At 39.4% G+C, this 25890-nt stretch overlaps 1 protein-coding gene across 8 annotated transcripts; it reads right to left on the bottom strand.

Annotated features, from left to right (window-relative positions):
* Positions 1–640: 640 nt before the first annotated feature.
* LOC112989987 (uncharacterized) lies at positions 641–25890 on the bottom strand. Of its 8 annotated transcripts, XM_064504790.1 has the most exons (5): positions 19900–25890; positions 7411–7499; positions 6177–6928; positions 1257–1339; positions 650–1106 (listed from the first exon to the last, which is right to left on the bottom strand). In XM_064504790.1, exon 1 carries the CDS (start codon positions 25683–25685, stop codon positions 24129–24131), a length of 1557 nt encoding a protein of 518 aa, XP_064360860.1. In that variant the 5' UTR covers positions 25686–25890; the 3' UTR covers positions 650–1106; positions 1257–1339; positions 6177–6928; positions 7411–7499; positions 19900–24128. The 8 variants fall into 8 exon arrangements, with proteins under 8 accessions (XP_064360856.1, XP_064360855.1, XP_064360862.1 ...); XM_064504786.1 differs by having other exon boundaries at positions 641–1106; positions 7411–25890; XM_064504787.1 differs by having other exon boundaries at positions 649–1106; positions 6177–7499.

The following is a 25890-nucleotide window of genomic DNA, read 5'->3' as shown; positions in this document are numbered from 1 at the left end:
ATGCTTAGGAAAAGTCTCACTCTCAAAATGTGTCAATGTAATAGCAGGCAGTAAGGGAGAAAATGGTGAATAATATTCATCATGGAGTGTCTTTGTGTCCTGCTGAGGTGTATAATACTGCTTTAGTGTCTCGACTGAACTGGTCCCTACGTGCTTCCATAGAAAATTTTATTTTCCCTATTTTTTTTAAACATTAATTCTATTTGTGAAGTGATGTAAAGGAAGTGTAATCCAGTGTAGTTGCTTTATTAATTCTGTATTTAAGATCACTGCCTTTTCCTGTAATAGAACACTAGCTCATACACTGAAAGCACGTTTATCTTACTTTGGTATTATTAGTTCCAGGAATCCATATACAGCTTGAATAATTTGCAGGTTTTCCGTTATGCAAAGTTTCGCCTTTCTCTAAATTCCTTTTCTTTCTGTCCTCAGAGGGAAGGTAGTTCTCATAGAACAATATGAAGTTTCTGGTCAAATGGGTAGCTAGGAGGAAATATATCTTATTTCCATTTTTATTGCACAAGGAAACTATTCATCTGTATTTCTATAATTTATAAATTTGAGTGAAGTTCAAGAGGGGAGGACTGTTTTTTTCCATTCCCTCTTGTCTTCAGCTAAAGGTTTTTTCTCTGTTCAACTTGTTCTTTTCCACTAAGGGGAAAACCCTGCCTTCTATTTAATATCTTTTTTGTCTGCAATCAAAGAGAGAGAATTTAATATAAATATAATTTTAATACAAAATGTATTCGGTAAAAGCAAGTAAACGGATTTGAGTATTCATAAAATAAGATTTCATAAGCTGATTATATTAATGTGACTATCATACATCGTTCTGCTTACAGAACTTTACGGAGGGTCTCTTGCAGCATACCCTTCTCAGAGGTAGGTGTAGGTTCCCGCTGATCAAAGGATGACTACAGCAGCTCCGCTGCCATTAGACGGGGCCCCACTTCAGCTTTTCTCTTTCTCACCAGGGTTCTCTCCTGCCAGTCCAGATCATTTGGTTTCTTTTCAGAAACTGAACCCAGAAACCCTGGGTTCAGAAAACTTCTTGGGAGCAAAGCAGTCAGCAGATGCATAAATCTGCATGTGGCATTTTTGTTAGTCTGTGGAACACAATGTATAGAGTTCTTAGGTTAGAACAGAAAAGCAAGACATAAAGGCGCATTTTGATTTCCCTGCTGCTTGACTTATCACAGACATGCATGATCTTCTTTGCCCTAGGCAGCAGTACGCTTACTACAGCTAACTCTTACCTCTACTCTTTGGCTCAAAATTTCAGCCAGGGTCAGTTCATGGGGATGATTTCTGTGGTCTCTTCTCAAGAACAGAAAAGGACCTGCAGAAAGTTAATTTAGCTTAGCAGTATTTTTGCATGTGAATGTCCCAGTTGTTACCCCCATCACATATCCAGAATAACTCTTTGCACACATTGGCTCTTCTTGAGAGAGGCAATTGCACAAAGAACAGGGCTGCACACCTCACAGCAAAGCTGTTCACCCCTGCAACTGTGGTAGGTAATGCAGAATGCAGCAGGGAAAATCAAATATATACATTGATGATTACTTTAGTAATTTTTGCTTACTCCCCACACAACTACACTAGTTTGAAACCATCAAGATTTACGCAGTGCTGGTGGCTTTGTTTTTAACATTGTTTTAACATTGCATCATTTTAACTTTGAATGTACACCAGGGCTTAGAGATATCTTTTAGGTTTTTTTTGAATTCTTCAAGTTTTTAGTTCCAATGGGAAGAGAAAGGCAAATTTAATACAACTACACCAAATGGTAATTGGTGAAAAACCTATTGAAGAAGATGCATTCTCGTTGAAAGTAGTGAAGCTGTAGCAGACACATTGAAATTACCCAGAAGATGCAGACATTTAGTAAGAAAGAGGGGTGGAGGAGGGGAGATGTTTGTTTTAGTGCTGTTCCTCATAGGAATCACAGAAAGGAATTAGGATTATTAAATAGAGTGTATCAGCCTTTAAAATGTCTCAGAAGGGTGAATGGCTCCACTGACTACCGTAAATAGGTACAGTTGAGGGCAATCAGGCCAGTGGAGCTTATCATCAATTTTGGGTCTTCAAAGTTCCCCAGGTTAGGTGAGGAAAGCTTTAGATAAAGCACCCCTTGATATCAAGGAGGCTGTCAGCTGGAGAAGGGGGATCTGAAGAGCAAGTCTGAAGCAAGGTAATTATTTTCTCTGAAGATTAAATTGGTGGAAATTCTTTTTCTCTTTTTTTTTTTTCCTAGTGGATAATGAGGTATTTTGGAACTGTACACTTGCCTTTTGAGCTAGTTACCAGGGAACACAACCAGTTTATGCAGAGTGTAAAATGCAGTCAAAATGGCCAAGAAGTAATGAATAATGAGTGTTTAGTGATGGAAGTAGTAGCAGCTCTTGACCTTTATAACAATTACAGCAGCAAGAACAGCAGCAATTCTTGTTTTACCTCCTGGAAAACTGAGACGTTTAGTGTGTGCAAGGACACAGGAACCCACATTAGATGGTGGAATCCTCACAGAAATGAGGACTAGAAGTAAGAACTAGATATTCAAAACCTTCCTGCTGTGGAAGCTTTGGTCATAATTGGCACTTGAATGCATTATCGCCTTACTGGGGATACATCATAACTTGCATGAGAAGCTTAAGACTATACAAGGATTCTAGTTCAGTTTGAACTAAGATAAGAAGCCTTGATTAAGGCAGGAGATATACTTGTCTCAGATTTCAGTCCTACAACTGTGATTTAGGAGACCGAGAATTCCTGTATTCTGTTGCTGAAACCAGAGATGACTTTTTCTTCAAGAAGCGGTAAACCAAGTGACCCTAGAACAATTTTTCTGCGTATTCCCAAGGGGATCCTGGAAATGGGTTTTGTTGCAACTGGATGCTGCCTTGATGTTGCCTAGAGAGGGCAACAGAGCAAGTAGAAGTTCAGCTGAAGTGTAGCTGGGTAGCAGACCACCAGAAGATTTCAGACCCTAAGGTGCTTGACTTAGAGAAAAGGGGACTTAAACACTGAGACCTTCCTCTTTTCACAGCTGAGCTGGAGCATCCCTTTGCCATGTACCTGTTGGAAGTGGGTTCACAGATATCTTGTCCCCAGGAATGGGAAGGGAAGATGCACCAGAAAAGGAAGGGTCTATAATTTGCTCTACTTTGTTAGGGAGAGCCAGAAGTTTAGAAGCTATCCACAACACTACTTGTCTAAACATTGTCAGAAAAGGAAGAGTATGCTTTAGTTCTATTTGATGAGAGGCGAAAGAATCCTGTGGGATGTATATAACAGGGAACATGGTCCTTTAAAAATCTCATAAAACATCTGGAGCGGCTAGATAACATAAATAGGCACATGGGATGAATGGTAGTGGAGAGAGTATAGATAGAAGGTACTAATTTTACAAGTTTCAAAGGCTCTACAAAGTCAGGTCCTTTTGTATTCTTGCTGTGAAGTAGTTTACTTATGGGAAGAGAAGGATCAGAGAAAGCAAGGCAGAAACAGTGCTGCTGAACTTGGGCTCTTGCCTGCATCTTTGACAGCAACTGCTTAGCTGTACTTGTCTGCAGAGCTGTCTGAAGCTCAACCTCAAAATAACTGTTCCATATTGTAAGACCCAAGCAGACCCTCCATCTGGTTTGAAGAGATCAACAGGGTTATTTGTGTGATAAGCTGATTTTAATTATGTAATAATTTAAACACACTCATAGTGATCCCCAAATCACCAGATCATTAACAGAATGCAACAGTAATATAAATTGGCTATGAATATATTTAGGCTGGAACTTGAGGGTTATCTGAATTAGGATTAAAACAGCTCAGCAACATACTGTACTCAAATTCATTCTGACTGCTGTGCAGCTTGCAAGAACTACCATAAAACTCCAAATGTTTTGAAATGTACACTTAACCTTCACTCTAGGGCTTAACACCAGGGGCTATTGAGCCTTTCCTGCCTCAGGACACATCTCAGCTGTTCTCCATCCTTAGTTTCAAGGTCTCAACAGTTCAGTAACACATCTAGCTGTTTGGTCTCTAGCTCTTATTTTCACTTTAGCTGAAACCCTAGACTATCACACTTGAAATAACTGCTAACCTCCCTATCAGTAACCATAGCCTAGTTTCTGCCAGCATCTTTTTTCATCCTAGCCACATTGGTCTTTCAGGATGTAGGGTTTTTTTTAAACCCACAGTTCTGACTTCTAACCTGAACTTTGCTTAATTCTAATTAGATTTCTGGCTAGAACTCTTCTGTAACTATACAGATTCCTGGCCTGGCTTAATAATGTGTAAGAAGTCTTGCTGAACTTGTGGACTCTGATAAAAAGGTTAGCTTTCCCCCACTGGCCTGACCACTAATCCTAGCCACAATCCTAACCATAATCTTAATATGCTAGTCCTGCTGTTCTCTGAAGAACCTCACATAAAGCATTTACATTACCCTCTTTCTAGCTGGGTTATCCTTGATGTTTGCAGAAGGTTCCCGACTGTTCCTCGAGTACAGCTGCTGTTGTATGGTCAGAAGGACTGACCTATCCCAGAATTAGTTTTAAGCTACTCATCCCTGACAGTACTACAAGTCGTCTGAGGTCTGTGCATTGTACATAATTCAGCAGTAAATTTAATTCTTCCACCTCAGCCTTATAAGATTCTTCTCTAGGCTGAGGTGGAAGCTCCTGAAGATACTCTGATGCAGGACTGTGTTGCTCTGGGTAGATGCCATCCCCAAATACACAAATCTGAGGCCACAATGAGATGATCTTTTCTATGATGTTGCAGTTTAGGCTGAAGAGTTAAAAATACTGAACACTCTTTCCTCAGACTCATTTAGGGAATACTGACTGAATATCAAGACAGTTGTTGCTTCTCTGAGGCAAATGGGGAGCATGTCACTCCCAAAGTACTTGGAGCTGGCTACACAACCAGGCTCTTGCCTGTTTCTCCTGATACTCAGTACAGGCAGGAGCCTTGGGGCAGGTGACTAGATACTCCTTTTATTTTAAAACCTACTGCCGTATCACTTCGTCTTGTTGTCCCCTAACTCCAACTGTATGATCAGAAAAAGTGGTAGTTTAATCTTGAAGGAGCAAGCCCATACAAAATAAATGGAGGCCAGTTGTGACTGCATTAGCTGGGTTTTCTTCACCTTGGCATCGGTGAAGGTTGTATTTCCTGGATACTAAGAACCAATTAGAAACTTCTGAGACTGTCTGATGTTTTTCTTATCCTCTCTTGGTTCAAACTGGTGCTAAAGAGCTTAGTGCTCTTTCTGTGAGTCAGAGGGAGAAGACATGAAAACTGCATCCTCACATCGCTGGAAAGACGGAGACAATCCTAGAGAAGACAAATTGAGCGATGTGTTAAGGCTGAGTGTAAAAACAGTAGCCACAGTGACTATATGCCTGCTACAGTTGCATTTTCTTTATCAGAAAAGGCAAAGGGATGAGAATATTTGAGGCAAACTACCTTTCTCTTTAATGTGAAGATACTAATAATAAGGAGGAAAAAGCTGTTGAGTGTACACAGCCTGAGCAGCATGTGGCATAAAAGTAGTAGGGGAAGGAGGGAGTATCTTAATTTCCATATTGAAGTAGATATCATCTGAACCAGAAGAAATTACCTCTGTTCTGCCTTAGATCTTCCTAAGTCCCCTCTAGGACTGTGAAAGGAGGAAGGTGGGGAGCAGAGGTAAATCTGTAGAATATACTAGAAAAGGATGGTATAGGAGGAGACCTAGGAGGTGGCTTACATAAGGTTTTGTGGTGGGAACAGTAGCAGGAGGTATGAGTGAGAGGAGAGAGGGGTGGATGCACTCTCCCACAAGCACTGTGCAGTATGCAGACGCCAGGACTGCTGTAGGGGAGGCCAGCCGTGGTGTGAGCCAGGAAGGACCGTTCTACCTTGGAGCTATGGATCAGTCCCCCAGACCTCTTTACTTCAGCAGTATAGATATGGCCTTTGTATATATATTTTTATACACACACACATGCACACAACTTTCAGTGTTCATAAAGAATGTATAAAAATGGATGCTTTTTTCTTTTTCTTTAATTGGGGAAGAGGTAAGCCTTTTCTGTAGGCTGAAGGAAGGGGGAGGTGTAGCTGTTAAGTGAAAAGTATCAAAGGATGGATAAAGGAGTACTCTGTGATGATGCTGCTTCTTCCAATACCTTTTACTCCCCTGAAGGTAGTTGCACATTGAAGAATCAGTAGCAAAAGGATCTTTGGCAAGGACCGATAGTCTTTTTTTTCTTTAAGTAGGTGTTGATAAATTTGTTTTAAATCCACACTGAAACCCACGGTGATGAAAGCAGCTATATCCCACACACCTTGAAGGCAAGGGTCCAGTGTGGGAGAAGGGTAAAGTTGCTGATCATCTTATTCCTCCTTCATACTTTCTTTTCCTCGCATGCACAATGCAGTAGTGGTGATCAACAAAACAAACCAATTGTAGATGAGGGTGACGGTTATGGTTTCACCAATGGCAGCCTTTTCTCCTCTCTTGAGGGTATAGAAAGCCTCCTACAGCATTTGGCCAATTTAAGGTCCTCACTCTCTCTTCGGAGCGTGGTGGGGTGGAATTTCAGTCTACTCAAAATGTGAGGAATACTGAGTAGCCTATGTAGGATGGTTACGTTCCTTCATATATTGAGATTCCACATATTGTTGTAATTTGATTCATTTATGGTTTGTTTTATAATCACATCCCTTTACTTTTTCTAAATCAATATCTAATCACTGCTCCTTCTGGGAAAAAATTTATAATTCATTAAAGGTTGCCTGAAAGAAGAGTATGAGTTTTATCTTAATAATGTGCATGCCAAAAGTCAGTGAACTGTTTCAATCTTTTTCATTGTTTTCCACTTCTTGTGTGATGGAAACATCGCTCTGGAGTTGGAAAATGCAGAGCAAGGTAGCAGGACTGAAAGAGAAAATCCATTTATTAAACACATTTTACAGGGCTTCCTATCTCAATAAAATGCCTTCTTATTCTTGAGAAGCTTAATCTTACTGGTATTAACTTGGCAATCATGATCACATGCTTTTGTTTATGGGTTGAATATGTCTTTCTTAGTTCTTATACAATATACACTTTCAATATTATGAGGTGTCAAGATTTCTGCTTCTCTCTTTTTTCCGTGCCATATACTGATGTCTTCAGCTATCTAATGAGAGAAGTTTTTTTTTTTTTTTTTTTTTTTTGGTATTGTAGAGAAGATGGAGCCAGATACTTTTCAGAGGTACACAGGGAAAAGATGAGGAACAATGGACACAAGTTAAATTGAGAAAAATCCTATTAGATATTAGTAAAAAAAAATTCATAGTGAGGGGAATCAAATATTAGAACAGGTTGCCAATAGGTCTTTTTCAACTTGAATTATTATATAAGTCTAAAATACTCACAGTAAAATAAGCAAGATGCCTGTGCTGACTGAAAGCTTCCTTCCTCCTCAGGCTGTACTGCCACAGTTCTGGTCAGCAAAGGACTTAAACTGCAAAAATGTGCAACATTTTCCTAAGGCTAGAACTGTTACCTATTGCATAGTAAAGCTAAGTTGATTTAAGTGGTCCCTGTCTCCTTAGTCATTGTCATTGATGTGGCAGTTAATGTTTTTGTGCTACCGCATCTGCTTTTTTGCAACGGTGCGGTTGGGCAACTGATAAAAATGGTATTTCCTTCAGCTGGATGAATCCAGGCTGTGCTGTCACAGGTGGATAGGAGCAAACAGGAAAGATCCAGTCTGAGACTAGTTAAAATCTGAGCCCTTCAGTCTATGAAAATACTAAAGAATTCACTGAAGTCCTTTTGCCTTTTTTTTTCCACTGCTGTGGCAGACTTCTTTCTCATGTGGCAAATTTTGATACAACAGTGCAACCCCAAGTTAGCAACAGAGCTGATTCAGCTCTTTTCGGCATTGGCTGCAAAATTCAGTCCAGTCTTCCAAAGACAAGGAAAACCGGGAGAGCTGAGACTTTGACTATGACATTTGAGGCTATTTCTCATCTGTTTCCATATATAAAATTATAAGGCTTCAGGGATCAGTCCAAAGAAACATAAAGTTATATGTGCTGATACACATTCCTGTTTATACTGAAGAATAATCAAAAGAACAAAGAAGCTAAGCAGAAATAACATAATAATGAGTTTATCGCTTTACATTGTAAATTCTTGAAGCATAAGCTAATTTATAAGCTGTTATAACCTTTAAGGAGAGGAAATAGAGAGCCCTAGCCGGTAGATAAAGTTACTGCCCTTGTCTGGTTTTTGTGGTTTGGCAGTGTAGAGAAGTTATAGACAGAAAAACTTGTAAGCTCAGAGTCCCCACATTTATTTTTAGTTTTATGTGAGGCATTTGCTAATGGCAAAATGTCCTTGAGGTTAGGGAAAGTTCTTTGGCACTGCTGAGTTTCTGCATTCCAATTTTATTATGATTTGCTTTTTGCAATTAATAATAAAGCAGTTTGTGAGGAAACAAAGGAAAGTGATGAGACTAGAAAGGCCAAGTTATTAACCCAGTGTTATTTTCCCCCCATAAGCAACAAATACAGTCTAGGAGACACGGGTAACATTAAGTCTATCCCGTAGACCATCTTCTATTTCTTTCTATTACAGATTCATTCTCATATAACCTTATTGACTTCAGATGATTTCAAAATGCAAAAGCTGCAGAAAAGTGGTACTAAGATGATCAGGGAATGAAGAACCAATCTTTCTAGAACGAGTTAAAAGAAACAGATTTGCTTAGTCTATCAAGAGAAGGTCTAATTGCATAGTAAAAACATATCCAGTGTAAATGCCAGAAAAGAAGAGTCAGAGGAGAACAGGAACCAGATGTGTTCATTTTGTCATGCATAAATTTAGGTTCGATACTTTTATAAGATTATTACGTTCAGAAGGGCTTAGGCTTTGGGTACATTTACTAAAAGTGAAATAGCTTGATTGCCTGCGTTAGGAGATGCTGGCCTTGATAATTCAGGAGGTCCTTCTAATCCTTTTCCCAGGGAATTACAAAATTTCTTACCTTCTAACAGCATTTCTTGCCTCTCTCCAGAATCTTTTGCTGTTTGCAGAAGTTTCAGTCTGTTTGTATGAGGCCTTTTTCCTTTCTTTGATACAGGGTTGATTGCTTGTTTTACAGGGAATGGGGGATGTGATTTAAGCACTAAAATGCCATTCATCAAGGGTAATACAAAACATAAAATTGTATTTCATTTTGGCGGAAAGCTTTTCAGTATGTTCATTTGCCTAAATTAGTCATTATCTCTAGGCCTAACATAATTTCTCATTTTTGTCTGAAAATTTTAAATGACTTGAAAAGTATTTTTGTCAGAATGTAGGGAGAGCTATTTGTCATGGGTCTCTCTCATTGAGGCTGGGTTTGTACAGGTTGCTAAGCTTGTAAATGTTTTACTATCCTCTTTTTTTTATTAGCTCTTTGTCCTTCAACAGCAAAATATATTTTCTATGGAAGTACTAGTAGAATGACTTTTTTTTAAGCTGGTTTTGCATGGATCATATCAATTTTGTTCTAGTATTTTGTGTGTGCCTTGCTATCTTTTGATTAATTTCTTTGTCTCCTGGGATGCAAATTGCATCATGGCAACTTGGCATGCACATGAGCTATCATCTGCTTTCTAGTCCTTATTTAGGCATATTGACATATTGTTAATATGCCTTATAGCTTCCTATGGAATCACTGGGAACAGCACTGATTCTGCTGTTGTATTTATTTATGAGATATCATAGTAGATATAATCATCATTTTGTTCACTAAAATCTTCATAAATTAGAAAGAATTAATGTCCTTCCATGCAGAGAAGCTATGTGAACCCCATTTTGCTTTAAAGGGAAGTTCAAAAATAGCTAGGGATGACTGATTTATAAAGTTTGGGGAAAATTACCAGGTGAATTTGGTATAGTTTTTGTATGACAGCAAGAATAAATGAAACACCTCAGGGAAGATTCTCTCTTCACTGGTATAAATTAGCATAACTCCACTGAAGTGAATACAGCAAAAATAATTTAACCAACTGATAATCCCTCAGGTTATGCATTTCTTTCTTGTTTTGTTGTTAATTTGAAATGAGAGGACTAGGAGTGAACTTTTTGACCAAATTATTCTGTGGGGGATCAGAGCAGGTCATGGATGAAATAAGAGTACAGATCAACTCTGAGCTCTTTCCACATGAGTTATACCCTAATGATGGCATCATGCACTCCCAAAACTCAATTCCCTGCAGCCTCTCGCCTATTCCTACTTGACCCTGATCTGGAATTACAGTGTTATCAGAATCATTGTAGCATACATTGCATTACTGGGTATAGCAAAAGAAAGTCAGAAACTTGGCATACTCGGAATGGGAGTTACCTCATCTACCTTAAAGCACTTTCAGAGTGCAATTCATCTGCTGTGAACACCAGCTTCTCCAAAACCCTCCTCCTAACAGGATGGTAACCCAGGTCTGATCAAGATGTTGACGATTTGTCAGATGACTGCTGCCTTCAGTATTCAACTTAGCAGCTGTATTTTGCTGTGGCATACATTTTTTGTTATGTTTAAAACAGAAAAACATTCAAAAAAAGGCCTAACTTCTTTTCCCCTTGCTGTCTGAAAACAAATTGAAAAATGATGCTGCAAGCTTTTTGTGTGTAATTGTACATCTTAGTGGTCTGACAAAATTGTCCTATTTGCAAACAGGGTGGCACTTTTTGGTTAAGTAAAATTAGCTTCAAGGTACTTTTTTTTTCCAAAGGAAATTCTTACTTTAATGATTATCTTCATGTAAAGAGTTTATAAAAATTAATACCTATCTGAATCAGACCTGTGTCTCTAGTTTCCTCCATTTACTGCAAGAATTGTTTCTGTGTTGCACATGTCCACAGGAGGTAGGACAGTCACAGAGAGTCTGAACTGTGATGATCTACCTCCTTCTGGAAACTGTATCCTGTTGGGGCAGGACCTCTCTATATACATGCCCTAAAACAGGCAATATCAGAATATCATTCAGGACGGTGACACAACATGATTTCACCAGGTGCTGCTGGATAGGACATATTGCTCCTTAAAGGTCCAAGCCAGACATGTATTCCCTCTCTTGATCTTTGCTCAGCTGATGGGTGCATTTAGTAGTTCAATGAAGTTCAACACTTTGGATTTTTCAAGCATGGTTCAGTTATGATTTTCTCCCAGGGTACAGACTCTATGCATATATGGATGCTCATTTCCATCTGGGTCTGATAGGGCAATGGGGCTGCCACAGCCCTCTTTCTCCTCAAAGGGAGATACTCTTCCTTAAAACTAAAAAGGCACTTCTCATTGTGAGATCAATTTCAAAATTAGATTAATATTAACATATTAATTAGATTAATATGTATGTGTTCATATCTCTCCTTTAAAAAATGAATCTTTTTACTTCAATTTCTGTTTTAAATACTTTTCTATTAGGGTAACAGTGGGAAGCTATGCAGCATAACCATCAGTTAATGGCTACTAATTATTCTGTAAATTGAAGCTAAAGGCAGAAGTGTTGTTGCAAGCATGTGGCAAGAATATGATAAGAAATATAAAGTTCATGTGTTTCAGTGGAATAAGACCAATTTTTTTTTTAATATAAATTAATCTTTTGTATTGCTTTGGGGTTTGGTTTAGTTTGGAAGAGATTAATTATATAAATAGGATTGTTTGTGTATTCTAATTAATACTAGTAGTTGATACAGTATTAAGACCACATATGATGTAACCATTCAGTATGCACATGAGTTAGATTTTGTTTGGCATCAGTGAAACAAAAGCTTCTCTTTTCTTCCTCTGTAATTATACTGATTACACTTATTTTTTATTTTTTTCTCTATTATGAACATTTAAACACTGAACAGCTTGTTTTGACTTTTAAAAACTCAAGGCTTAATGAAATATTTTAATACAATCGTCTCTAGCCCTTTTTGAATAGAAGAAAATGAAAGTGTAGAAAAAAACTATATTTTTCCTTTGATGACTTAGTAATTAGTCTTTTTCTTCTTTTTGAAATGCCAATGTTCTGCCATTTGCTCTTAGAATTTAATGATACTTTTAATGCTTTACAAAAAAATTGTAAACGACTGTGCCAGGCCTAGTTTTTTCATAATTTTGCATTTTAGAAATATAGCATTCAGCAATAATTTTAACTGTTGTTCTACCATGCACAGTTTAAATTGCACAGTTTACATGCACGAAAGTTAATTCCTGTTGCCACTGAATATATTTGTACTTTCCATTGAAGTCAATGGGAGTCATGTGCATGAGGACTGAAAGCTGTGTAATGTGCATGTAGTGCAAGGGTTTATATGCTCAAGTGACTCAAAAACTTAGAGGTCAAATCAAAACCAGTGGGCAAAAGAACAGGAGCACAAAAAAGCTAGCTTGATGTGGACTGTTTTAAGAAAATAGCATGCTTCCAAGCACATAAAAAGCAAACAATCTATGACTCTATTTCTTTGACCGAGTTTGTCCTCAGACGTTTATACACAGCCCCCACAAAAGTCAATATGAAGCAAAATAAAAGTTGAGTGGGAACAGATTGAGCAACCAGAAATATCACATTTGCTTTGTGATAAAATATCTTCCTATGAGCACTCTTCCCTTGGGCTGTGAACATCGGCTCTGCCAAGTGACTGATGTCATCCCTTCGTGCCTCTTGTGCAGATCCCTCTTGTGCCCGGAGATCTCTCTCATGCTTAAGATCTGAACTTTGTGAAGTGCCCTGACATGGGACAGATAGGCATCTGATCAATGCTTTTAACGTTGGCCTTAACCCACAGGCAGTTCTAAAGAAAAAGTTAGATCTGCTGTGTCCCTGTTCTCAGTCTTTATAGTTAAAGCCTCTGCTGAGAAATGAGTTAAGGGCTCACAATAAGAAAAAATAAACCAAGGAAGAGGTTGGTATCATCTGTGCCTCCATTCTTTGGAAATGCTGTGATATTTCTCTGGTTATACTATCTTTATCTAGTTATACTATGTTTTTCCAGGATAGTGTGACAATGCAGTACCATTGCACAGGCTTCAGCAGACTTGAATGTATTTATTTTAAAAACTGCCCTGTACATTTGGATTGTGGCCTTTCTGCAGTGAAGTGACCTTTCTGGCATTCAGGACCCAGTGCTTTTCCCAGCCCCACGGTAGATCAGAGACTTGAACCTGGCTCTCATGAGAGCAAAGACGGAGGCTCTAACCAAAGGACTTGCCCTCCTCATGGACAGGCTCGCGGCTTTAACGTAAATGGGTGTTTTTGTTTGATTTTTTTGATGCTGGTTTCTACACATGCTGGACAATTCCCGTGTGGTTTGGAACAACGCGTTTATTGTTCCCGATGATCAGGGCTGACTCCCCGAGGGGTTCATCTGCGCAGCAGACATCAGCAGACAAGGCTGCAAGCTGGAGCCAGAGGCAGCGAAGAAGTCGCTATAATAACTCTGTCCCGCTGGAGGGCTCCCCTGCACTGAAGTAATCCTCCTTTCTAAGGCCACCTCAGGTTTAGGGCTGTCTTGCCGGCAGTGTAATGCAGAGGAGCTCCCTAGCAGTGGAAGAAATGGGCTGAGATGTGGAGACAGCACGATTCACTCCTGAACTCAACACCCCCATCCCCTTTGCTTTTTTCTTTTCTTTTTTTAATAATCACTGCCCTGATTATTGTTATCAAGCAAAAAATATGCTAAATACAATTCAGAATTTAGTGACGCTCATTATATTTTGAACTTCGCATTCGTTTCTAAGTGAGCTTGGCTAAATATCTTCACTGCTTCTTAACCGATTGCAGCTTTAAAAAAGGTAATGGCGATTATTCTGAAACTGTTCCCTTTATTATACTTCATATTTTTAATGGCTACCTTCGGTACAATCACACTACTTAATAGCGCTCTAAAGAGAAAGTGACTACACTCGAAGTAGGCTACTCTGCTCTTTTTCAGTCTTGCTGCTTTTAATTTCATTAAATGTTAAAATAAAATCATTGTTCAATTTAATTCATGAAAAGGTTTAAGTTTCTGTTGAGATTTCAGGTGGTGGTTAAATCAAGTACTTGAGAAGGATGCTCTGACTAGAGGGCTCAAGTGATTTTGTGGAAAAGTGTGTGAAGGCAAGTTAGCGACCTGTTTTGTGTGTAGCAGAGGAATAGTCTTCTACAGTCCTCCATTCCATCCAAAATGTGTTAGATGTTGCATGACGTATTGGAAAGCTCCATATTGTAAGTGAACTTTCGTGACTACTGTAACTTTTCAGCTTTTGTTAGAAATGTTAGTTCTTGGTAATTTCTGCATTTTTCCTTACAAATTCATTATACTATTTTCAGGCCAGATTTCATGTTGATTTAGTTAGTAATTAGTGAATGTACCTAGTTACTTTTTAAATTCACGATTGTTTTTTCCTGCATCAGTTGCATAGTATTTCAAAAGCCTCATATTTAAATTTGGATGCATATATCAACTTCTTCAAGAGACTCGTTTTACTTATCATAATATGTTAGGTAGTCTTTGGTCTTCTCTTTAAGGCAGAAATAATTACTTGAGCCCAGCACATTCTTACTGATCATTAGCTGATATAAAAGGAGTTCTCCTGGGCCCATTGACTCTAGATCACACATCTTTCCCATAGAAATGCACAGCTATGATCTGCATAAAGATATCCAGAAATAGGCTTTAAAATGAATCTTTTTAATTACACTGACAATTTCTTTTAAACCTTAAAAGTGCATCTTTCTTCCTGCTTTCAAAACAACTTTCTGCAGTCGTTCCCTCCCCCCACCTCTGCAAATGTCACTTGAAAGGGGCTGAAACCATAATTTAAAAAAATCCCCTCTTGTACCAGAACTGGAGTTGCTCAACTGCGAGGAAAATTGTTGTTATTCATGAAACTTTCCAATTCAGCCAAGTTCTTAGCCAGGGGTATTTTAGGAGTTTATGTGAATGAATTTTTGTTCATCCTTCTTACTGCTCTTCTGAGATTATTTAGTTGCAGTTTGCCCTGACGGAGGAAAGCAGGCACAGCAAGGTACAGCAAAGCTGTCAAAATTTGCAGTGTTCTTCACTTAGAGACAGCAGTATAGAGAATGTTTCCTAATTACTCCGAGCGTGGGTATGTTAAGATTACATATTACATAGAAAGAAATCTTAGCACAGTGGCTTGTCTGAGTATCATATCAGGAGGTCAGAGTACTTGTTTTGATTTGTATACTCTATGTGCTTAGTAATTTCTCTTTCATCTGATAAACTGATAGAAACGCAGCAGCTCGTGCTGACCCTTCACAGAGTTGAAGGAGAGTACCTGTGTGGTCTGAAACTCTGTAAAAATTTACATGGCAATAAAAGTATTAGGATTCATTTCCATTAGAGTCATTGCAGTGTCAGTGAAGTATAACCCACAATACAATAATGAACAGACTGCACAGTTTATAGTTTCTGAGCTGCACGAAATGTTACTTCTATAAATATATTTTAAAAGACCCACCAGCAAATATTTAAAAATAATTGCAAATTATTCAGTGATGCACACACATAAATGAAGGAATTTAGCTGAGGCAGTTATAGTGTCTCCTGCTGCTGTGCCAAAAGTATTAACTGAAGACCTCCCACTGTTTGCAGATCTCTGCAGTAACTAGGTTGAAAGCTAGAGATCTAAGGTTTAGATTTTGGAGGCGAGCTGAAAAGATAACTTGTGTAAATAACTGCACAAGTTTCACATCTAACAGGCTGACTGTTTTGCTGCTGCTCATGTCCAAGACGGTTTGCGACTTGCTATGAATGCTTTGGGAAGGCTCATTTCTGTAAAGATTGTAGGAATGGACTGTAATCAAAACATTCAGGCAAATGGTTTTTAATGTGCTTATAGTCTACAAGATGTGGAAAATCCATGCACTTTCCAAAGCTTGAATGGTTCTGTGTGTCCCCACAAGAGCTGATACTGTCACTTAATTCATAAAGTAGCAAAAAAGTCTTTCTGAGTTGGAAGCTAGCTGTGCTTCCTCTTTTTTCTAACATGATGACTCTGCTGCCCCGTGTCCCTGAGCATTTCATGACACCTCGAGGCAGGAAGAAGTGCTATGGCACCGTTTTACAGAAGGGCAGCAGAACACCTTGTCTGGGGTTGCACAGGGAATGAGCAGCACAGCCAGAAATTGAACCTGCTCTCCTCTCTCCCAGCCCAGTGTTATGTTCTTTCCCTTGCTGGCAAGCAGAGAGTACCATGGATACAAGTAAATAAAGAAAGAAATCTTGGTAAGCTATTTAAATCCAAATATCTGTGACTTTTAAGTTTATATATACATATCTGAAATTAAGATAGCATTCAGAAATGTGCAGTATTTTTGTTAAAGAAGCTGCTTGTGCATTATGTATCTTAATTTCTCATTTCTTATTTTTGAATCGACTTTATTCAGATGTTGATTATGTGAATCAACATTTCTGTATTTTCTAGATATGAATCATATGATGAGAGTGTTGGAAAAGTTTCTTTGGGCAAGAGAAGAGCTACATTTTCTTTTGAATTTTTCTTTATAATCATAAAAAATGAAAACATACAGCTGTGTTCATCAGGCAGTGTAATATGCATCTTTTTATGAGAGAATTATATTTTTAAAATGTTTCTTCAGGTATATTTAAGGTATGCTTATATCATGCCCCTCTTTTCCAGAGGTGTTTTGTAGGTGCTTCGTTCTCATACACACATGCAAACTGAAGTGTGACCATATCCAAAGCTTGTGGGTATTTGGGTTTCTACGTACAGCTTAGGACCATCCATTTTACTTAGATTGTTGTTACTTCAGAAGACCTAGAAACAGGTTCTTAGAGGTGGTAAAAGTGCTGGGCTTGTAACTGAGCCCAACCTGTGTTTCTGTGCAGGCAGAGTCTCAGCATGTGGGTACAAATGTCAAATTACTCTTGTTCCTACTTTGTAATTCTGAGTTGGGGATGAGTGTGAAAATGCGTGCGGCCTTGTTGAAAAACTGCCTGAAATGTTTATCTTGTTCATCAGCATTTTAACACTCAATGTGTTGTCCGAAAAGCGGATTCGTTGCCTGGTGTGCAATAAGCCAATAATTACACACTCAGGAGAGACATTTGCTTATTTATTTCAGAGCTGCGCAAGCCTGGGTGCTTGGTGGTTTCCCACAAATCAAGCACACCCCTCCAACTTTTCAAGTAGCATTTATACAAACAAATTGCCAGGTTTGCAATTTTCCCTTTTACACTGATTGGTTAGTGATTTCTTCATTCCCCGGTCCCACCCCTGTCTCTCAAGGTCCTGACGAGGAGAAGATAGTAATTCCAGCAATTAACACTGCCCCAGCAGGGACAGTAGGTGTTATCTCCCAAGGTCCTGACGAAGCGGGAGATAGTCCAGACCCCTTAATTAACATTGTTTCAGCAGTGAGAGGACGCTTTGTTTCCCAACGTCCTGGCACCCAAGCAGGCCTTATTTCAAAGCCCTGATATCCTCCCTTTTGGAGTGTGGGGCACACGAATGCAGAGTGCTTGTAACTCCCTTATCTTTCCAGCCTGCACCAGCTCTGGGGCCCTTTCTTACTGAACTAGGAGTGCGGCCTAAGGCTTCAGCAAATGTAGCTACTCATGCTAAGCAAGTTTTATCTAAGTGACTACCTCTAGACAGCTTCAGTTCAATAATTTACAGTTCAAGTATTCAGTTAAGGATTAGCAGTTCTAGGATGCCCTTGATTAAAGATTGCTTCTTTTTTAGAAAACAGAGATAGAAGTTATCCTAATCTACCTAGTTCAAACATTCTTTCCGAGCTTCCCAGGGTTGTCTTGTAACAAATGGGCTCTGATATAGTAAATGATGTTAAAGATTTTTGTTCTTTAGTGCTTCGTTTTATAGGAAGACATATTTCTCCATTTATTTTTGACATTGTTAAAGCAGAGAGTTGGTCCAGCTGTGAATTTATCAGCTGTAAACAATGCTCTCTGCCTTTGGACAAATTTTAGTCTCTTACAGTTCTCGCTCTGCCTGGAGTGAATCTCTGTGACTGACAGATCCTTGAAAATAAGAACATATAATGGAAAGGCTGGCAAGACCCTTAAAAACTGCAAAGCCAAGGGCTTTGCTATAAACAACATAATAACAGAATGGATTTGAATGTCATCCCTGAATTTCAGCCTTTTGTCACTTTTCCTGTCCAATTGTCTGTGTGACTGTTTCACCACAATACTTACCAGTATATTCCGAAAGCTCCAGTTATTTATCTGCAGGCTCTTACCATAACAGCAATAAAAAAAATGCATTGGGATGTTAACAACTTTTGCTTTCATAATAGGATAAATGTAGTGAAAGCAAGCTGGCTATGGGATGAGGTAGTAGTTAAATTAAGCCGAAATATGTTGTCCTCTGGTTGTGATGTGTGCTGAGATATTGGGGCTTGTCAGCATGAAGTGTTGTAACATTGCATAACTCTGTGCTAATGAGTCTCGGGATGAAGCTTAAGGAAAAGCACAACTCTCTTCTTTCTCCTCCTCCTCAGCTTACCTGAAAGGACCTTGGACTAGATGCACACATAACTGCTTAAAGACAGTCTCAGTCCTGAAATGGGTATGTGAGCTTCCCCATATACCATATGGGAGAACGAGGCACCTAAGATGGAGTTCTCAAAGGTTAGGAAGCTTTTTAGAAGGGGATAATATAAACCATCCACCAGAAGATGCGAAGTCTTGTTCTGCATTCAAATGTCTTCTGGACTACAAAGACCCTCTCTTTACTTCTCTCCCCTGATCAAGGGCTCTGAACCCTTTTCTAGACTCAGCTGCCTGAAGTTAGGGATAGAGCTGGGAGCATGGCCTTTCTTTTCAAATATTTGCACTAGGTCCACAGCTGTTGCCTTTCTCCTTCTAGCTGGCAACTCATTACTTAAAGCACTCAGGGAAAGTCCAGCTCTGTGTATTTAGCTCATGTGCATATTACTATTAAAAATCAATGTCCCTAATGGTATAGGGTAGCAGTTTCTATTGCCTTCAAAGGAGAATCAAGCTCTGTTTTGCCCCTGCTGTAAACAAGGATGCCAAGATTTGAATAAAGATAAAAGGTTTTACTCATGCATCGTACTTTAGGTATCGTCCCCAGCCAAGAAGGTGGGAATAGTTGTCTGACCACGGGAGTTAGCTAGTGGCTGGGACAGAGGTGGGCTTCATGAATAATCTGGCTGACAAACTTGTAGGGTAAACTTCAGATCAGGTTTAGGTGCTTTCCTTTAGATTACTAATCCAACAAATCTACAAAAGCCATCTTATAGCCTGTAGTGTTTATATAGTTCTGATTTTTTATTTATGTATCAAAGGCTAGTTTGATTGGTTTCTGTTATCTAATAACCAATGAGCTCTTCAGTTACTAGCAAATGAGAGGAGATAGGGATAGTGGAGTAAACTGTATCCTCTCTCATTAATTCTTTTCCTTTATTCATATCCTCAAAGCTACTCTGCTAATAGATTGGGAAGACTGGAGAAATTCAAGTCATACCGAAATGTACTAGATGTAGACATATTAATAGAATTCCCTATTTTCAGTAACATGCTTTCATACTTTACCTGTCCTTAACCGAGTAAGTTACAAGGAGCAACATCTGCAGTTTGTTGTGAGGTTGCAACTCAGTAGATAATTCAATTATATGCCTTTCTGAAGCTAGATCAAGTCTGCATACAGAATTTTATTGATTACATTTTAATGCGAGAATTGCCCGGGCAGCAAAATGCTGAAACACTGATCAGTTGCCACAGAGTCGATGGGTTGCAAAATCCTGCAATATACCTAAGCATTGAGAAGAGCATATAGGTAGTTTCAGTGGAGGCTCAGATGTCCCTGAAAGCCTTTCAGTAATGACTTATAAAGTGACCACTTAACTTGCTGATAGTATAGTTACCTTTTCTCTGTCCTGGAGCCCTGCTTATGTAGCTGCGCATTTGAATGAAGAGTTCTGGTGAAGGCTGTGGTTTGCTTACATGGGAGAGTCACAAAGCGTGAGATGCAAAGAAAACATGATCCTTTATGTTAGAGCTTCAGTGAAATTTCAGCATGGGAGACCTAACTTGTAGTCCACTCGTGCGCTTCATATCAGGATATGAAGGGGCTTTGGTTGGTTTCCAGTGTCTAATATAAAATAAAGTGCAGAAAAGTCTTGGTCTTTGTTCTTTGGCAAGTGCCTGTCACTAGCTGAAGGAGAACTGGACTCCAGACACTTGACTTTGCTTATTCTCCTCTTTTTAAACACAACAGCTCAGGAACAGTAGAAGGTGCTAATGATGTGAGGGAATTCATGACTGATATGAAAGAAGTCCCTCCTCTGTTTGATGGGATTCATATTTGCATTGCCCAGACACTGCCTTAGCTATTGGGCAATGCTGGACAGACAGCATCTGTCTTCTGCTGTTGAATGCTTGCTGATGTGCAGAAAAAAGTTCAAGGTTCTTCTAATTGATCTGTCTGTTCCTTTTATTTCAACCTTCCACCTCAGAGTCACATCTCCTCTTTATTTCTAATCCTTTTTGTCACTCAGTTTTGTGCTCTGCCCTCTAAGCAATACAGTGCACTTAAGAACGTTATGGGAGCAGAGTGCTAGGGAAAGAACTGCATTTGAAAGCAATGATTCTCAAGCTATACGTTTGGAAGTATCAAAGGTCCCTAAAGGCCTCCTTGATGTTACATTAACACAATGTCTTAAGAATCAAAAAAGAATAAACAGAGTTTCTGAGTCACTCCGTCACTAGGAGATAACTCTGTGTAGAACCATGAGAGCCATGGTATACATTGCTGGAAGTTATCTGTGGTGTGAAAATGGACATAGTTTTCCACAAATGACGTCTATTATCCACAATGTTTGGATGAGAATATTAAAGCAATTGTGGAAAAGAATATTCTGGATAAGCTTTGTTAGCTCTCTTTGGAAAAGACAGTGTTATGTCCCATTTTACTGAAAATACATAGAAAACCATAATACATTAAAACATCAAATATGTTAATGAACTTGATCTAACAACTTCTATAGGAAACACTAGAAGATTCATTGTTTCAACAGCTGAGGGTTCACTGTTTGCTTTAAAAAGTTGTCTCATAATTCACCTTTATGGAACTTTTGATAGATTCGTTCCCTGAGAGAAAAGGAAATTATAAATAAATGAACTACAGAGCTCTTTATGTATATATTTGGAATATTTGTGTAATCCTCCTTTCATGCTATGTTTAAAGTTGTTGTCTTGAAAGAATTAGTTTGTGAACCTTAATGAGGTAAAATTAAATATTTTGAATTTAAAATTATAAGATTTTTCCAATAGAAAATAACAATGTATTTACTATTTGAGAAGCAGTGTTGCTTACAACATACTCAAGGGACATGACATTTATCACCTCAAAATAATCTGAGATGCTTTGACATTTGCTGTACATATACAATAGTACAGCATTTGGTAAGCTTATATTTAAGGACTGTATGTGAACTATTATGATTTAATTTTAAAATTCCAGAATAAAGTCTTTTCCTTAATGTTATCTTTTAATAGCACTTTTTACTCTTATTCTGTATTAGTTCTGTATGTGCCTGTAGTAGGTCCTGAAGGGTCTTTTGGAATTGTAAGTTCCTCAGGATCAAGAGTCTAGTATGTGTTTGATGTGTTTTACTTGACAGACCAAGGATGATTTCCTAGGGGGACTCAGATGACAGGCTAAGGAAGCTTTAGTTCCCCCTCCTCTTTTGCATTGTAAGATACGGTATGCACTCAGAAAACAGCTTGCTTCTTTCTTTCTTTGTTTCTTTGTTTGTTTGTTTGTTTGTTTGTTTGTTTGTTTCTCTTTCTTTCTTTCTTTCTTTCTTTCTTTCTTTTTGAGCACTGATCTCATTTCTGCTCATAGTTCATCTCTCTCTTTTTGTCCAAAACTAAATGGCCTCATTTCCCTGAGTCCCCAGTGTGAGATGGTTCAGGTACCCATGCATATGAAATCTCCCTCTGCCTGGGTGCTTTGCAACATGAAGTTTGTTTATTGTTTTTCTCTTTGCATAAAAACATTAGATAAGCAGGGACTGAGAAGTTAATCATTGCAGTCTGCTCTTGAGAAATAGCCTGAGAAGTGGTGGGCTGTGCAACATGCCTTATGTCTGCAGCATGTGCACCATAACAAATCTGTGCCTTGGAAGAATTAAGAGGTTAAAAGTGAACAAGTTCCAAAACAGAGGTTGTGTCCCAGAGGAAGTCCCGCCAGCAGCAAAGGAGCTCCAGATCAAGACCTTTTGCTAATATTTGCTGTGGGTATAAGTTACTGAGAAGCAAGTTGGAGAGCAGAGTTCCTAACCAGAGAATTGGCTTGAAGCAGGCTGCAGTAATCTGTACTGCCTGAGGGTTCAGACTAACCTCATGTTTTGAGGAAGATCAAATTCTGTCTGTTTGGAAAGGCCTGGACTTTCTGTCCAGCAGAAAAACATGTTCTTGCTCAGACTACCATTTGAATGTAAAGGAGACGCTCCACATATAACAACAAATTACACATCTGCCTTAGTGTAGTTAAACATGCTGTTTGTAACAGAATGCTCACTGCTTCTTCCAAAATTTCTGGATACTATTTCGCAAACAGGTATGAAGATTGTAGTCCAGTACAGACCTCAGCTAGTTTCTCTGTGGCTAATGCAAACATTTAATCTTCATGGCTGCACAGGTGAAGTGGCTTTAATTAGCCCTCAGTCAAGCAATGCTTTCGTTGTTTAATTCTTTGTATTAAGTACCTTAATACTTGTTTTGCTGCCACTGTCTCTTCCATCCAATACAGTAAAGAATTACTAATTTTAATATAATGATTTGTGTGTAAATAACTGCAGTATCATTTTTTCTGTCTTGTTGGTTTTAGTTACTACATCCTGGTAGGCTTCAGGTTTCCTTAGAAAAATGTAATTGATTTTATGTCCGCTGCACAAGAAGAGGTTATGTAAAGCTTGGAAAATGATACCCTTTACTCTCTTATTTAATTGTATGTTACTACCTACAGGGGTATAGGACCCAGGTATTTTACTTCTTCTTCCACAAATTGTAGCTTTTTCTCTGAGACCTTTAACCCTTTTAAGCTTAGGAAATTTAATAACTCAATGCTAGCCTTTCTCACAGCTTCCTCTGTTTTTCCCGCTAAAAGCAAATCATCAACATATTGAATTAGTGTTATCCCTTCCTCTGTTTTATAATCCATTAAGATCTTCTCCAAAGCTTGCCCAAACAGATTAGGGGATTCGGTGAACCCCTGAGGGAGAACTGTCCACCTTAACTGCTGTTTTCTATGGGTTTCTGGGTCTTCCCACTCGAATGCAAAATAATCCCTACACTCCTCTTGTAAAGGACAAGTCCAAAATGCATCTTTTAGGTCAATTACACTATACCATTTATCTTCTGGATCTAATTGATTTAAAATGGTATATGGGTTGGCCACTACTGGGAAACGGGTTATAGTTCTCTTATTGATTTCTCTTAAATCATGCACCAGTCGATAGGTTCCATCAGCCTTTTTAACTGGCAATATAGGTGTATTAAAAGGAGACATGCAGGGCTCCAATAAGCCTCCTTTTACTAGTCTGTCTATCTCGGGTTTCAGTCCCCTTCTTCCTTCTTCCGGGATGGGGTACTGCCTAATCGTTACCGTTTTTTCCGGATTCCTTATTGTCACCTTGAAGGGTTCAATGTCTAATTTCCCTATAGTCTCTGGGTTGTACCAAACTTCAGGGTTAATTTGTTCTTTATCTTGGAGTCGCAAAGGGCATAGTTTTACACAAAGTCCTTCATTTTCTACCAGCACATTTATACCTATTGAGATCATTAAATCCCGCCCGAGTAAATTATATTCTGCTTCAGGTACTAATAAAAAGCTCCCTCTCTGTGCTGTTTCCCCTATTTCTATGGGGATATCCTGGAGTACTGGCACCTGGAAAGGTTCTCCTTTGGCTCCAATTACATACATAACTTCCGAGGATTTTCCACATCCCTTGGGTATCTTTTGTAGGGTAGATCTTTCGGCTCCGGAATCTACCAAAAATTCCAGTTCTTGCTTAAGGGGAGCCACTTTTAACTTTATCAAGGGCTCTGTCCCTCTCTGGGTCCCCAACAAATAGAGCCCCTGACCCCGTCAATCCTCTTGAAACATTTTCTCATCAGCTATTCTTTTCCTACACTCCCTCCGCATATGTCCCTTTCCGCCACAGTAGAAGCATATCATTTCCCTTCTATCTCGCTGAGGGTTTTCACCCCCCGGTTGGGGTACCCTCGGCAGAGCTCTCCTTTGGGGTCTTCCATCCCCATCCTTTCTTGTTTGCCCTTCTTTTAAGGCTACTACCAACATACGAGCTTGTCGCTCCCCTACTTTTTCTAACATACGTGCCTGCTTCTTTTGGCTCTCTTCCTCTCTCCGCACATAGACTTTCTGGGCTTCCCTCAACAACTCGTCCAGTCCCCTAGCTTGCCAATCCTCAATTTTCTCTAACTTCTTTCGAATATCTGTCCAAGATTTAGTTACAAACTGCGTTTTGAGTAACACCTGCCCTGCAGGGGTTTCCGGGTCTACCCCAGAATATAGTTGAAAGCTCTTTCTTAGCCTTTCTAGCCACTCAGTAGGAGTTTCGTCCTTCTTTTGGAATTCACTAAAGGCCTTGCTAATATTCTGTCCCCTTGGTACTGATTCTCTAATGCCCTGTATCATTATTATTCTCATGTCCTGCATGTGAGTTCGGTGTTGTTCATTCTGGTTATCCCAATTAGGTCGCTGCAGGGGCCACTTAGTATCAGCCCTTGGTCCCTGCTGGTGTTGCTGATCCCATATTCTCATTCCAGCCCGCCTAATCATCTCCCTTTCTTCCGTAGTGAATAAAATCCCCAAAATTGCCTGCATTTCTTCCCAAGTATACGTATTTGGCCCTAAAAACTGATCCACCTTTTCTGCAACCCCCAGCGGGTCTTCTAACAGTGCTCCCATCTCCTTTTTAAAGGATCTTACATTTTCTGAATTAAGGGGGATGGATACGAATCCCATCTGGGGTTGAGGACCACCCAGGGCGATTTCTCGTAACGGGTACATAAAGTTTTCATCCTGCCTCCTGGTTCTCCTTCTCAAGGACCTTCGAGGCCCCTGGGAGGAGTCTGAGCCTGTATCTGAGTCCTCCGCTAATTGAGGAGTGGATGGGAGAGGATGGTCACTGTCTGGGATTGCCCTGGGCATTGCGGGCGTTGGAGGGGGAGGAGGTGGCACATATGGTGGGGGAGATAAGCACGGCTCTTCCTCCTCCACCCCCTCAACCTTGTCTCTACCTTGTTCATTCTTTTCTTTTCCCCCCTTTTTCTCCTTAAGGGGAAATAGCCCTCCCGTTTTGGGGCTTAGCCATAACTCTGCATACTCGCTTTCTTCAGGATTCCAGGGTTCCTTATCATTAACCCACAAATTCAAAGCTTGGCATATCCAATCTTCAGATGACCCATATACAGGCCATATTAGTTTATCTGGTCGGATCTGCTGTCCTCCCCACACTTTTGTACAATAATATACCATTTTTGATTTATCTTTCTTTTGTCTAGGGGGATAATCATCCCATTCCTTTAACATGATCCCAAGGGGACTATCTGACGGTATCGGAGAGATTTCTTTCTTTGCTCTCCGCATGGGTCCAGATGACTTACTTTTTGTCTGGCCCATCTTCTAGGGAGGATTTCTCTTTATGGCTTATATTCTCCCCCTAGGTTATTCTCCCCGACCAAGCGGTTTACTACTCACCAGTCTCGTCGTCTCGTCGCTTGGACTTCGTGCACAAAGATTAAGGGGAAGCCGGCAATTCCTTCTGTCAATTTATTACGTTCTTATTTTTATTTCTCTCGCTCGTTATTAGAGGGGCTGCCCAGAG

This window comes from Dromaius novaehollandiae, chromosome 1, assembly GCF_036370855.1.
Source record: "Dromaius novaehollandiae isolate bDroNov1 chromosome 1, bDroNov1.hap1, whole genome shotgun sequence".
Lineage (NCBI taxonomy): Eukaryota > Metazoa > Chordata > Aves > Casuariiformes > Dromaiidae > Dromaius > Dromaius novaehollandiae.
The sequence above is the reverse complement of the archived record's forward strand: the minus strand, read 5'-3'. Positions and strand labels throughout refer to the sequence as shown.

Excerpts from the sequence above, each read along its gene's own strand:
- LOC112989987 (XM_064504785.1), bottom strand. The coding sequence starts at position 25,685 with ATGGGCCAGACAAAAAGTAAGTCATCTGGACCCATGCGGAGAGCAAAG.